The 13,139-nt window shown below is 38.3% G+C and overlaps 1 protein-coding gene across 1 annotated transcript; it reads left to right on the top strand.

The window, feature by feature from the left end:
* Positions 1-1,818: 1,818 nt before the first annotated feature.
* LOC5574331 (mannose-6-phosphate isomerase) lies at positions 1,819-12,697 on the top strand. The gene is made up of 2 exons (XM_001661314.2): positions 1,819-2,351; positions 11,706-12,697. Exons 1-2 carry the CDS (start codon positions 2,043-2,045, stop codon positions 12,609-12,611), a joined length of 1,215 nt encoding a protein of 404 aa, XP_001661364.1. The 5' UTR covers positions 1,819-2,042; the 3' UTR covers positions 12,612-12,697.
* The last annotated feature ends 442 nt before the right edge of the window (positions 12,698-13,139 follow it).

Here is a 13,139-nt window from a genome sequence, read left to right as displayed (position 1 = left end):
AGCTGTCACTTGTGCACGCTCAAAGGATTCATGCGATATAATGACTATATTATAATGAACCAAACACGCTAAGACAATTCTTACACGCTTAAATAAATGTAAGAAGTAATAATGAGTATTGTTCATTTTATCGATTATTCAATTAATCAACTCTAGCTACCACACCAAACGACCATTATGCCAAACGACCATTATGCCAAACGACCATTATGCCAAATGACCATTATGCCAAACGGCTTTATGCCAAACGACTTTATGCCAAATGACCTACCACCAAGTGTAAATCACCGCCGTAGTAATTTACCGTAAACATCATGGTAAACATACACTGTAAACTCGGCATTACTCTTTAATGTGGAAAAAATACCCATTATTTGCTGATATATGGAAACGTCAATTAAAGGGTACTTTATTTTTTTCGAATAAAGGGTATTTTATACCCATGTATATATTCCGTCTATTTACCCTTTAATGGGTGAAAAAATTCTTGCAATTTTGCATATTAGGACAACGGAACAGCGTTTGTTGTTTTTAGTTAGTTAATATTATAACAGGAATAAGCATTTAAAAATGCGGATACGTCGAAGGTAGGTTAGTTTTCTTTCCTTTTCGCGTCATTTATCTAAACAAACAATAACATATTTTATAGAACGACTGCTGCCCAATACATCCCGTAACATGTCCCGCTGCATAAAACTACCAGGAGCACCAGCCCCATTAAGCTTGTTGACGAATGGATTGACAAGAAAATAGGATCAGAATTGTTAATGTAAATCTTTTATTAAATAAATCTCTCTTATATTTATGAGTCTTGAAGCTGATGATTTTATATACACGAAAATGAACATTAAAATTATTACAATTTAATAATTGAAAAAAGGGTAAATTTTACTCTGTTTCTCAAAAACTATTTTTTGGGTAATGGGTAAAATTCACTCGTTGATTTGACGTACAAGCCGTCTACTCTTTAATGAGTAAAGGCCCTTTACTCTTTTTATGAGTTAAACTAGTTTCTCTCAAAGAGGGTACTTTTTTACCCTTTAAAGAGTACTTTGATCTTACAGTGTAGAAAATTGGTCTGAGATTCCATTGTATAGTTTTAATAATGAGCGTTGTTAGCTATGTTGAAATCAACTACCAGTGGACACAATAAACAGCGGATCGAGAGAGGAACACCGAGGCTTACGGATCAAAAATAATAACGATCGAACGCTTCCACTGTACACAAACGACTGATTTATTATCAATATAAACATAAACAATACAATAATCGATAACACACATAACCATGGTGTACTAATTATCATAGATGTTGTTTTGATACTAGGGGCGCTCGATTGTAACAAACATAGGTACACCACAGAGAAAGGTACACTTTCAACAAGCTAAAATATTACCTCGGATTTTTCTCCCGTGCAACAACTTCAAAACTACCCTGCTTAAAATTTCAAATCAAATATTATGGATCCGACAGAAATAAGGACAAACATTTTTTTTAAATATATTTTTTCTCAATCTCCAAGCGTCGCGACTAATATTTGAATAGTGCGCTGTGTGCATAAAAATCGTAAGAATGCAGCGGCACACATGTCATTATGACAGTTATGTCGGGAACGAGTCAAACGTCGCGTGTCCCACACGCGCGTTCCGATTTGGTGGGCGCGCGACAATATTTTCCTATACTGAATTTATGCGCTTTTATCTTGGCAGCACTGCAACTCACAGCACAACATTCAAGCATTGACAGCATCGAACGCCAGATTGCCAGCACGGCGTCACCGGTCCGAACGTCAACGAAAACAACACGACGCCACCCCCTTATCATTCGTCTCGTCATCGGTTACTGCGATCGCCCCAGCAGAAGCCAGAAGCCAGTGGGTGGCGAAAGGTGCTGGGCGCGAATTCTATCTGCCGCCGAGTTCAAACAGAGGTCATTCGATTATTGCTCCCTTTCACTTTTTCGATTCGATTTCATCACTTCGAGTGTTTGTGTTTTGGGTCGTTTTAGTTCGGAAGAAGCTTAGAATTCGAAACGATTCATCATGGAGCTGATCGGAAACGTAAAGAACTACGACTGGGGCAAGTTGGACACGGATTCGTACGTGGCCAAGTTGGCATCGGCAAACGATGGAAGCTTTAGGGCGGAAAAAGGGAAGCCGTACGCCGAACTCTGGATGGGAGATCACTGTAGTGGACCTTCGCTGGTCAAGGCGAGTGGTGGAGAAGAACTGGGCGGTTACATTCAGAAGGATTTGGTGGGAAATATTGGAGCGGGGCAGAATAAATTGTCCTATCTGTTCAAGGTGCTGAGCATCCGGAAAGCACTCAGCATTCAGGTGCACCCTAACAAGGTATGTATGGAACTGAACTGGTTAAGGTAGAGTGGGGCAAGTGGGCAAAAGAATTCTTATAAATAGGGTTCTTGAAATCAAAAAAGTTTTACTTTACAATTAATAAGATTATACCGTAATTTTGGACGAAACTGATCGTTTTCCTCGGTTTTTCTGATTTGCATTTTTTTGACGTTGGATAACGTCTTACGGCAGCATACTGGGGTACAATTTCGAAAAACGAAAAATGGCTCGCGTCACGAAAAGTGGTTAGATTTTGACTGTTAATAACTTGCTAACGCCCGGATAGATTTTCAAGATTCTTGCACCAATCGATTGGAAATCTTTCTACGAGTCGACGCCAATAATGAAAACTATTGATTTTCATGACTGAACTATTGAAAAATTGGTCAATATCGAGGCATGTTTTATTTTTCATAGAAAAGCACATTTTTCTTGCTGTTAATACGGTTTTGACGTTTTGAAGTTAACATGTACCGTAATTTCGGGTGAAATTGATCTTTTTCACGGTTTTTCGGGTTTGCTTTCTTATATATTATCGATACCATACAACTAAATGCAGGGAAACAAGTACGACGATGATCCTTATTGGCTTATGTACCTAAAGCAAAATCATCTCTTAAATAACAAATCAGGGGATCCCATTTAGGGGTGAAATTGATCACTTGTGAATGTGATTATTATTAGTTTTGAAATGAACTCTACAAACTTAATTTGAGTCTCCTGAATCCGAATATGCTTACCAAATTTTTAACAAGACAATAGGTCGTATGAATAAACTGAGCAAAAGCTTTTACTTTACTCAAATCCACCTGTCAAATCATTTTCTTGAGCATTTACTCAAGTTGGTATGATAAAACTGAGCATTTGAGCATTTACTTTTCGAACATCCGAATTCGTATGAATAAAGCGGTAAAAGCTGAGTAAATGCTCAGAAAATCCTGAGTCACCTACTGACCATGCTCAGTTGAAAATAACTAAGCACGAAAGTTATATTTATATTTGTAAATAGGGTAAAAAGGATGACCGGAAGACTTTTCAGACGGATGACTAACTGAGTAATATTTGAATTTTAGATTATTAGAGAGATCTTCAACCAAAGGCTGGTTCATTTCTGAAAAGGCCAAGTTCTCGTAACGTAACGCCAGAAAGATTTTTTTATCTGGGAATGTTCTTTAGAAACGTACGGATTTTTGCTAAATCTGTCACGGGTTCTTGGTGAAACTAATAGATTCTCTCTTTGAGATTATGCTCAGATTCCTATATATTTGGTGAACTTCAAAAATATTATTAGAAAGGTCTCTAAGCACAATTGTTTCATGCCTACCTTTGAAAACTGTTTACAATTTCAACATTTGTAGTGGGTTTGTAGCACAGTTTATTTATTTATTCAGCAGCCAGGAATTATGGATTGCGACAGTGGGGTCATGGTCCTTCAATCCGGTAGCCTGTGGCATATTGAATTCACTCAAGAAGCCGAATTGTCCGCTAGTTGCCCCCAGTTTGATCTGCTTTTCCTTGTCCAGTGTGTGTATGGTGGTTTTTCTGGTGCTGATGCTTGTTGACAGTGGCATTTAATCCACCCCACAGGCTTGGCATTTACTTGGGTACCATTTCCGTAGGCCCGTTCCGAGGGCACCGTCTCTTTCTGGTTTGATAATCGACTGTTCACCGATGAGGGCTGTTTGGGATGGATAGTAAATAATCAAATCACGAAATAACACCAAGTTCTAAACACTTACCGTTGCGGGCGGACCTTTTTTTTTGCGCTCACCGACACTTCCCCGGCAGGTGTGATGCTGAAAATTGTTTTTCGCCGGGGTGTGTGATTCCATCAGCAACTGGCAGTAAATGGTACTTCTCAAACTTTTCCACTTTCATACTATTTTTTCGCCAAACCACTACATACTGATTGAACCATTGGCATTCTTTTTATTTTTCGCAAAAAAATCAAAAAGCATAAACAAAAACAAAATTTTTGACAAAGTAAAAGCTAAGTTCGAAATTCGAACTTGCTCTGAGCAAAGTACCACTTTATTCATACGGATTTGAGTAAATGCTCAGACACTTTACTTTACTCAAACCAGGTTGCAAATGCTCGGTTTTATTCATATCACCTAATAGGTCGTATGAATAAACTGAGCAAAAGCTTTTACTTTACTCAAATCCATCTGTCAGATAATTTTCTTGAGCATTTACTCAAGTTGATATGATAAAACTGAGTACTTGAGCATTTACTTTTCGAACATCCGAATTCGTATGAATAAAGCGGTAAAAGCTGAGTAGATGCTCAGAAAATCCTGAGTCACCTACTGACTATGCTCATTTGAAAACTTCATGCGTGAACATTTGATTAAAAATTGTAAAGAAGACGGATGTAGGTACTCGGAAACTGAACAACATCCAAAATAAGTTCACAAATTCAGGCGGAATGGGTGGGGAAGTGTCGAAAACAGTAATTTCTGCGAATTATGATATACGGTGGAGGTGAAGAATTGTTGAAAATAGTCATTTTTGCGTCACGTACTTTTAAATACACGGATGCGCCCATTTCCAAATTTCTTAAGGTGAAGATGAATCGAAGCCAGACCTCAAATTTTCAAGAGCACGGATCTGGAGAACCGAATACTCGTTTAAGGCCGGTTTGCTACTGACAAGAAAAGGAATCACCTATCTCGATGCGTGGAAAATTTCTCCCAAGTAATGGTCAAGAAAATCACTTTTTTCTGATCACAGTACGCAGTTGAGAAGAAATGTCACTTCAAAGGGGGCTCTCTGTAGGAAATTTCTTGACCCTTTCAGTCAAGGAATTTCCTTACTTTTCTTGAGCGAAACAGCATACTTAGCTTTAAGCTGAAAACTTAATCGATTGGTCACTTGCTGGTGCTGACCAATAGATTAAGTTTTCAGCTTAAACGGATGTTTGGTTCTCCAGATCCGTGCTCTTGAAAATTTGATGTTTGGCTTCGATTCATCTTCACCTTAACGCTGAAGGGGATACGTGGGTGTCTTTAGGGGATGTCCCTAAACCACCTGGTTACTTATATCGATTTCAAGAACCCTACCACTCGTGATCTTTTTTCCATACATACATTTTAAAATTTGTATGGACAGTGGTATTTGACCAGGCACCCCCCTCCTTATATATATAACCACCTGGTTTATGGACAACCCTTTAGGTGTCGTTCATTAACTACGTAAGAATTGATGGGGGAGGGAGGTTTAAGATTTCTTACGCGCAATACCTACACATTATTTTTTTATTTTCATACAAATATACTTATCATATGGGGTTTAATGAATCGTCAAAATTGTCTTGCATTATTAAGATGAAGATGCATGAAAGCCAAACCTCAAATTTTCAAAAGCACAAATCTAGAGAAGTAAACAACCGTTCAAGCTATAAACTTGATCGATTGCCCACAATCAGCGTGGATTATGTTTTCAGCACAAACCGTTGTCTGGTTCTGTAGATTTGTGTTTTTGAAAATATGAAGTTTTGCTTCAATTTATCTTCATCTTAATGGTCAGCTAAGTTCACACAGGACAACTGAGTTGAGCGATTTAGTTGAAAGCATCTGAATTGAAAGAAATTAAATTGACCGAAGTGTTTCGACGATAAAAGTCAATTGAACGCTCACTTTAATGCATCTCAGTTGAAACAAGAGTTTAGATCGTTTTCAAACAGTTTGTTTCCATGCAAGGGGCCTTTTTATTGAATTTTCAGAAGATGCATATTGAATAAATATCAGGGATCCCCTCAAATAATCGTTCAGATAACCCGCAAAGTAAACTTCCAATATTGAACAGAAACCTACTAGAAAACGGAATTTCAAATGTGCCTCTTGAATTCTTCTATGAGTATCCTCAAGAAATTTTACAGAAATTCAATAGATTCTCGAGCAGGTTCCTTCAAATCATTTTTTAACATTCTACTGTTTCCTGGATTCCCAATTAAATTGTTTGAGTAATTTGTGAGCTTCGTGGCTGTGTGATTAGTGTTACCAAGCATTTAGCCACATCGTGTCAAGGAGTGTGGGTTCGATTCCCGCTTCAGTCTGGAAAACTTTTCGTCAGGAATGTTTTCCGATTGTGCCACTGGGCGTTGCATGCTAGTCCGTTGTCTAGTGTGGTGCTTCCTTCAAAGGGCAAATCGTCCACTGGAAGCATTAACGTGTAGGTGTCTTTTTAAAATTATTTACAAAATCTTGAAGTTATGTGTTTGGTGTATTCAGAAATAATTGCAGTATAAATACTTGAAATTCATTTTATATTTTAGTTAGCAGAACTTAATGGGACAAGCCTGGAAGAATCTATAAAAATGCTTCAAAAAATCCTGGACTAACACTAGAAAAGAAAATCGTGGAGAAAATAAGTTTCTGGAACAATCATGTGAGAAATTCAGGAATATCAAGAATGAATATTAGAAGAATATGAAAACTTTGGTTATCACCTCAAAGGAGCTTTTGAACCTTTCGATGAATTTCTAAAGGTAGCTATAAAAGAATTCTTGTGATATGTAAAACAAATATTCTGCTGTGGAGAATATCTAGAAACATCAATGCTTAAATTGACTGAAGAATTCCTTTTTTACCCTTCTTACAACCATAAGAAGGGTATAAAGATCGCTTGAAAAATCGACTTTTGATCCGAGGCCCGGAGGGCCAAGTCTCATATACCAATCGATAGAGCTCGACAAACTGAGCACATGTCCGTGTGTGTGTATGTGTGTGTGTATGTGTGTGCGTATGTGTGTGTTACAAAAAATGTCACTCAATTATCTCAGCCGTTTGTCAACCGATTTAAACACTTTTAGCTCTAAAAGAAAGCTACAACATTCCCATAGAACGCTATTGAATTTCATTGCGATCGGACATTTCGTTACAGAGTTATGATTCAAACAGTATCGTGAAGTACTAGAAAAAGCATATTCTAATATTTTCAACTGTCTGCATTTTGATCGATATCTCAGCCATTTTTGAACCGATTTAAGTTCTTTTATCGGCTAATGAAAACTCTGACATTCAATCATAAGCCTTCAAATTTTCATTGAAATCGGATTACTAGTTTCAGAGATATCATTGGAAGAATTTTCTAAAGTACTGGAAAAAAAATTCTCTGAAATATTCATTTTTTTACATTTTGATCAATTTCTCAGCTATTTTTAATCCAATTTAAGCTCTTTTTTCGTCGATTGAAAGCTCGGACATCATTCACAACCATATAGCAATCGAATTATAAATTACAGAGATAAAAATCATTATTTTCAAAAAATCTCTAAAATTCCTCTTTTTTTAATTTAAGCCTGCACATAAATCTTAAAAAAATCGCTGGCAAAATCATTTTAGGACATCAATTTTTCATTTTTCGATATTATTTTACAGGATGGCAACATGGGTTTATAGACCCTCTTAAACTATGATAATAAGCGTATGAAAACTAATAAAGTTCGATATCCGCCTTTTGACGTGCAGTTTCCTGGACTTTTTCGCAAACCATTAAACTATTAGGGCAGATAGAACATAGTCACAACATCCTAAAGTTTAGTTATACACCGGGGATTCACTGGTTGGAACACGACTGCCTTCCATCTAGCGAATCCGACCCGTTAGTAGGAAAGACTGACAGCTGGTGAAAATGCTCCACACGAACGCATCTGGACAGCAAATCGCCACAAAACGCACATATACATTCGCATTTGTTCTATATATGGAGACTTCAAAGCGACGATTCTCAGACGTCAGTTTGACATTTTCTGTTGACATTTGAGTGCTTTTAGTTGGAATATTTTCCAACCAGCGAACATCCAACTATCGAGTCATTCCATGTAGCGGAACCCCAACGAGCGAATCCCCACTGTACTGGTACAAGGTTCCAAATGAATGATGAATAATAATTATCTCATACCTGTATGGAAATGTAAGAAGGGTTCAGTCTCACCATCGGTGGATTAAGTCAGGTTTTTTTTTAAAGTAATCGCTGCATGAAATTTCGAATTAATTAATAAAATAATTAATTAATCGAATTAATCGAATTAATTCGAAAAAATCTTCGAGCTGTGATAAGTGAAATTTTATATTCATATTCAGAAGGGTTATTTAACTTTTCGAAAGGTTCTTGAAGCAGTTTATAGAAGAATCTTTGAAAAAATTCCTGTAGGAATTAAAAAAGACATTTGAGTGTTTATTGGGGATTCCTTGGATAGTTCCTAGACGTACTTTCTTAGAAATTTCTCTCCAAAGTTTTTGAAAGCGGGTTGGAAATTTTTAAAGAAACGTCTTAAAGGATCTTCGATGATTTCTTCAAAGAATACATGATTAAATTTATTTTGAGATAACTAGGTTTAAATCATTATTTGGGCACTTCCATGATTCACTTTGGTAGGTTTTTTTTCAGCTGAATTATCTGAAACTTTGCAAAAAGAAGCACTTTAACATTACGCATATTGTGGCCAAATATGAGCGCTGTAGCTTTTTAAAATTAAAAAAATCCCTGGCGAAGTAAACCAAAAATGCTAAGAATAATCAATAATTTATTTAAAAAATAAAAAAAAACGTCTATTTCAGTCTGGTACTATGATTTATTTTAATACATTAAACATCCCGAAATGGTCGTGGCATATTTCAACCAAAAGCCTGTCCTGTCCGTTTGTGCCACTGTTTCGTAGTATGTTTCGCTAATCATACTGGAGCAGTTCACTGCGATGTCTTTGCCTTTTCCCTTTCCTCCTTTACTGATTTTCAAACCGGTCGCCTGTGGCATGTAGGATCCATTGATGGTAGACCACTAGAGTTTTCGCTGGGTCTATTCTACTGATAAACATTTCACTTCCTTGAGTTGCTGCCGATTTGAGTTCTGACGGTGATGTTGGGTTTGAACGCTGGTATTAGACCCGCAGGAACTCCGATCGGTAAAGTCGTTTGGTACGCATATGTTCATCCTTTAGCACGGATCCTGCTGAATTCCGGTAGCTAAGTATCCACCGTTGAGAGCTAATTGGGAGGGATGTAAATAGTTAAATTGCAGAATAACACAAGTGCACAACACTTACCGTTAGGCGCAAACCAGTTACCACCACGGTTGTGCACTGCATAAGCACTTGGATGTTCTTCATTTACGATTTCCAGTCCTTGCAGGTGACACAGTATAATTTTAGTTTCTCCCCGGTTAAGTTTCGCCGGGCAGGAAACTACAAAAATCCGCAAAAGCACTAGGTACTACCTAGGTATTTGCGCCGCTAGCATTCTACTTCCCCGTAAAACTCTGATAGCCAAAACATAAACAACTTTTTTGACAGAGTAAAAGCTATGTTTGAAATTCGAACATACTCTGAGCAAAGTATCATTTTATTCATACGGTTTTGAGTAAATGCTCAGAGAATTTACTTTGATCAGATCGGATTGAGCATGAGCAATTGCTTGGTTTTATTCATATGACCTAATATATTTGGAAATAATCAGTAATTAAATTTCAAGAATACAGCGATTAACGCCTAAATGTAGGCAATTTCCAAAGGATTTTCCTAACTTTCAACTGAAATTCAATTATTTCAATAAAACGAGCAAATTGATGAGAATTTTGGTAGTAAAATCTGCTTTGGGGATATATTTTAAGTATCATTACAAACGCCATGTTAAGCATCTTTACAAACACCATGTCCACATGCTTGTTTATAAATAGAAGTTTATGAATGCCTTTAAGGCCGCACGGGACATCATCATAATCACCCTATCCATTTCAAGAAGCAAATCTCAAGAACCACTCCATATATCGATGCGAAAAATGTATCACTATGATTCTATATATGTAGTGCACAACCCGATACATTTTCAGCTTCATCGGTTCACTAAAACTCGAGATTTGCTTCCACAAAGTTTTGATGATGATTGTTAGAGTGAGACGAAAGATAGGAAAAATAACACGGTCTCCCGTGTCCCCTGAACAACACACAAAACATGATTCTGGAATTTTGCATTATTCCCATAGAAATAACCATTCTTTGACACAAAAAACTTCACTACACACAGTATTTAAGACAAACAACGTTCATTTACTACAGAATGCATCAATTTTGGTGCACATGAGCTAGGCCACTTGTTTCCTAAAGGACCATGACGGCCGAGTTCTGGAATCGCAGATTTGCCTCTACATTTCCCGGATACCAAGACGAAGCAGAAGAAGTTCTTCATGGTGCGGAACTTCTTCGAGTATCAAAACGAGATCATGCCAATCATCGTGACTGGCAACTTTAACATTGATTTGAGCACAAAGTGGAGAACATTGAGTTCGCGGACTTCATGGAGAAGTACTTCAACCTCAAACTGGCTTCGGAACCCACTAAAGCAACCAATCTAAAGCACTAACTAAAGCAACGATCATGCGTGGACCTAACGTTCGACCGGAATATTTGTTTGAGAAGCAAGAGTTACCGCTCATACTTCTTCTTCCATCGACCGATTTTATCGGTGTTGAAGTGTTAACCGAACCAACCAAATAATAACACACAATTTCCATAATAGGTCAGAATTGACATGCAACAAATAGTATGAAAATTGATTGGATTTTTATCAGTAGAAATCTTTCATGAGTTCATGACGGTCTCAAGCCATGAAATAGAAGAAGCTAAAGTTATCCAACCTCAACTTGGCGGTTGTATCTCGGAAACAACCTCTTACTTTTTTTCTTTAGTCACGAGTGAAGTCAATAATTTCAAATGTATGACACATTCGTTGCATACTTCAAGGCGTTTAGGGTATCCCCAAAGTCATTAAAGGCTAAGTAGCCCGTGATTCGTTTCCGCATATAGTCTTACTCCCGTTTTATATTTGAAATAAGATACACGTACATATGTTTTTAATCATTTGTCGCAATTACCAATACAATGTCGACGCATTGATAAATAACTTTTTATACTGAGGCTACATGAATCGCATCACTTACCAACGTGAATCCTGATCATAATGCTTTTGAACCCTCCCACTAATAAAATACCTTCCTATGAAGGCATTGGAGATCCAGAATTAATCTCGGTCTCTAGTAGCAATGAACGTCACACTAACATTCCTTCCCTTCCCCGATGACCGTAAAGTTGGGGCCGGTGCCGTTATTAACATTTCTAAGTTTGGAGCCCTCAAAAATGTAAATTGAAGATGCTACTATGCTACACAAAAGCTACTTCTGTTGGTTCCCCGTGCAGTTTTGATTATTCCGACCCATCACGGAGTAGCAACTACGAAATGTAAGGTCATCAATGCTTATTCCCTAAAATATACAAATTTTTTCACATGCTCTATTAACCCATACTTGCCTCGTTGTACTTTATATGAAAATTTCAAATGATTTGTTATATTTCAGGAAGAAGCTGAAAAGCTACATGCCCAATTCCCCGATGTATACAAGGACCCGAACCACAAACCGGAGCTGGCAATCGCATTGACGGATTTCCAAGCCATGTGTGGTTTCCGACCGTACGAAGAAATTCACCGATTGCTCTCCAGTTGGCCCGAGATCGAAAACTTACTCGGCAAGGACAAAATCGGGAGCTTTGCTTCGGGTGGAGAAGCAGCTCTAAAGAATCTCTACGCGTCGCTAATGCACAGTAAACCTGAAGATCTGGAGCGATGCATATCCGGAATGGTGGCAAAAATCACCTCCAAGCTCGATCGATCCGAGCTAGATAATCTATTCCTACAGTTGCACAAGGATTTCCCCAACGATGTGGGCCTCTTATCAATCTACTTCCTCAACGTTCTGCACCTGAAACCCGGCCAGGCAATCTACCTGGCAGCTAACGTTCCCCACGCGTACATTTCCGGCGACTGTATCGAGTGCATGGCCTGTTCGGACAACGTGGTCCGAGCCGGACTTACCCCAAAGTTCAAAGACGTGGACACCCTGCTGCGGTTGGTCAGTTACGAGGGCGCACCAGCCGAGGACAAGCTCTACCAACCGGTCCAGCTGGATCGGGACAACCAACCGCACACCAGAACGTTCATTCCGACGGTGCCGGACTTTGCCGTGGCGGAGATCAAGGTCCCCAAGGGGGTTTCCCAGTACAGCGTGACCAACAGGCCGCACGGATGTATTCTGTTGGTTTGCTCCGGTAAGGCTACCATGAAGGCGGATGGCCTCGGGGTGGTTCCGCTGGAGTTTGGCAGGATTGTGTTCGTTCCGGCCAAGGCCGGTCCCACACTGGAGCTGCAGATTGATGAGAGCCAGGGTGAGTTCGTGGCTTATCAGGCGATGAGCAATGATTTCTGAAAAGCGTGTAATGTGATTTTGTTGAGTTGATATTTAATTGTACTTTTCAGTTTATAAAATTGAAATAAATTATCCATTGTTCTGAATCATTGTTGAATTTATTCCCCCTGATGTTAGCTAACTAGAATAACCATTGATTTTTAGCTTGGTGTCTGGAGAATTTCCTATTTATTAGTTGTTAGCTGAATTTACCCTATTAAAATAAGACAACCATGTAAATTTTAGACGTATTAAAAAATGCGTTATGAAAGTAACACAAAGATGTGTAGAAATGATCTGGTGATAAATCCTCATATTTGGTGCCTGTTTTCAAATCAGATACAAAATCTGACATTCGGAACTATCGCGGAATTGCCATTATCTCCTGTATCCCCAAACTCTTCGAATCTCTCGTAAACGACAAAATTTTCCAGCAGGTAAAAAACCAAATTACTTGTAGGCAGCTTGGTTTTTTTAAAGGCCGCTCAACATCTTCCAATCTGCTAGAATTTGTATCTTTCATTCTCAACGCAATGGACAATGGCAAGC

This window comes from Aedes aegypti, chromosome 1 (assembly GCF_002204515.2).
Source record: "Aedes aegypti strain LVP_AGWG chromosome 1, AaegL5.0 Primary Assembly, whole genome shotgun sequence".
Taxonomy (NCBI): Eukaryota; Metazoa; Arthropoda; class Insecta; order Diptera; family Culicidae; genus Aedes; species Aedes aegypti.
Note: the sequence above shows the minus strand (reverse complement) of the source record. Positions and strands in the feature narration are given on the sequence as shown.

What these genes read in the sequence shown, in the direction of transcription:
- LOC5574331 (XM_001661314.2), top strand. Translation starts at nt 2,043, where the DNA reads ATGGAGCTGATCGGAAACGTAAAGAACTACGACTGGGGCAAGTTGGAC. An exon ending in TTCAGGTGCACCCTAACAAG is followed by an intron (nt 2,352 to 11,705) that starts GTATGTATGGAA and finishes GTTATATTTCAG; the next exon opens with GAAGAAGCTGAAAAGCTACA.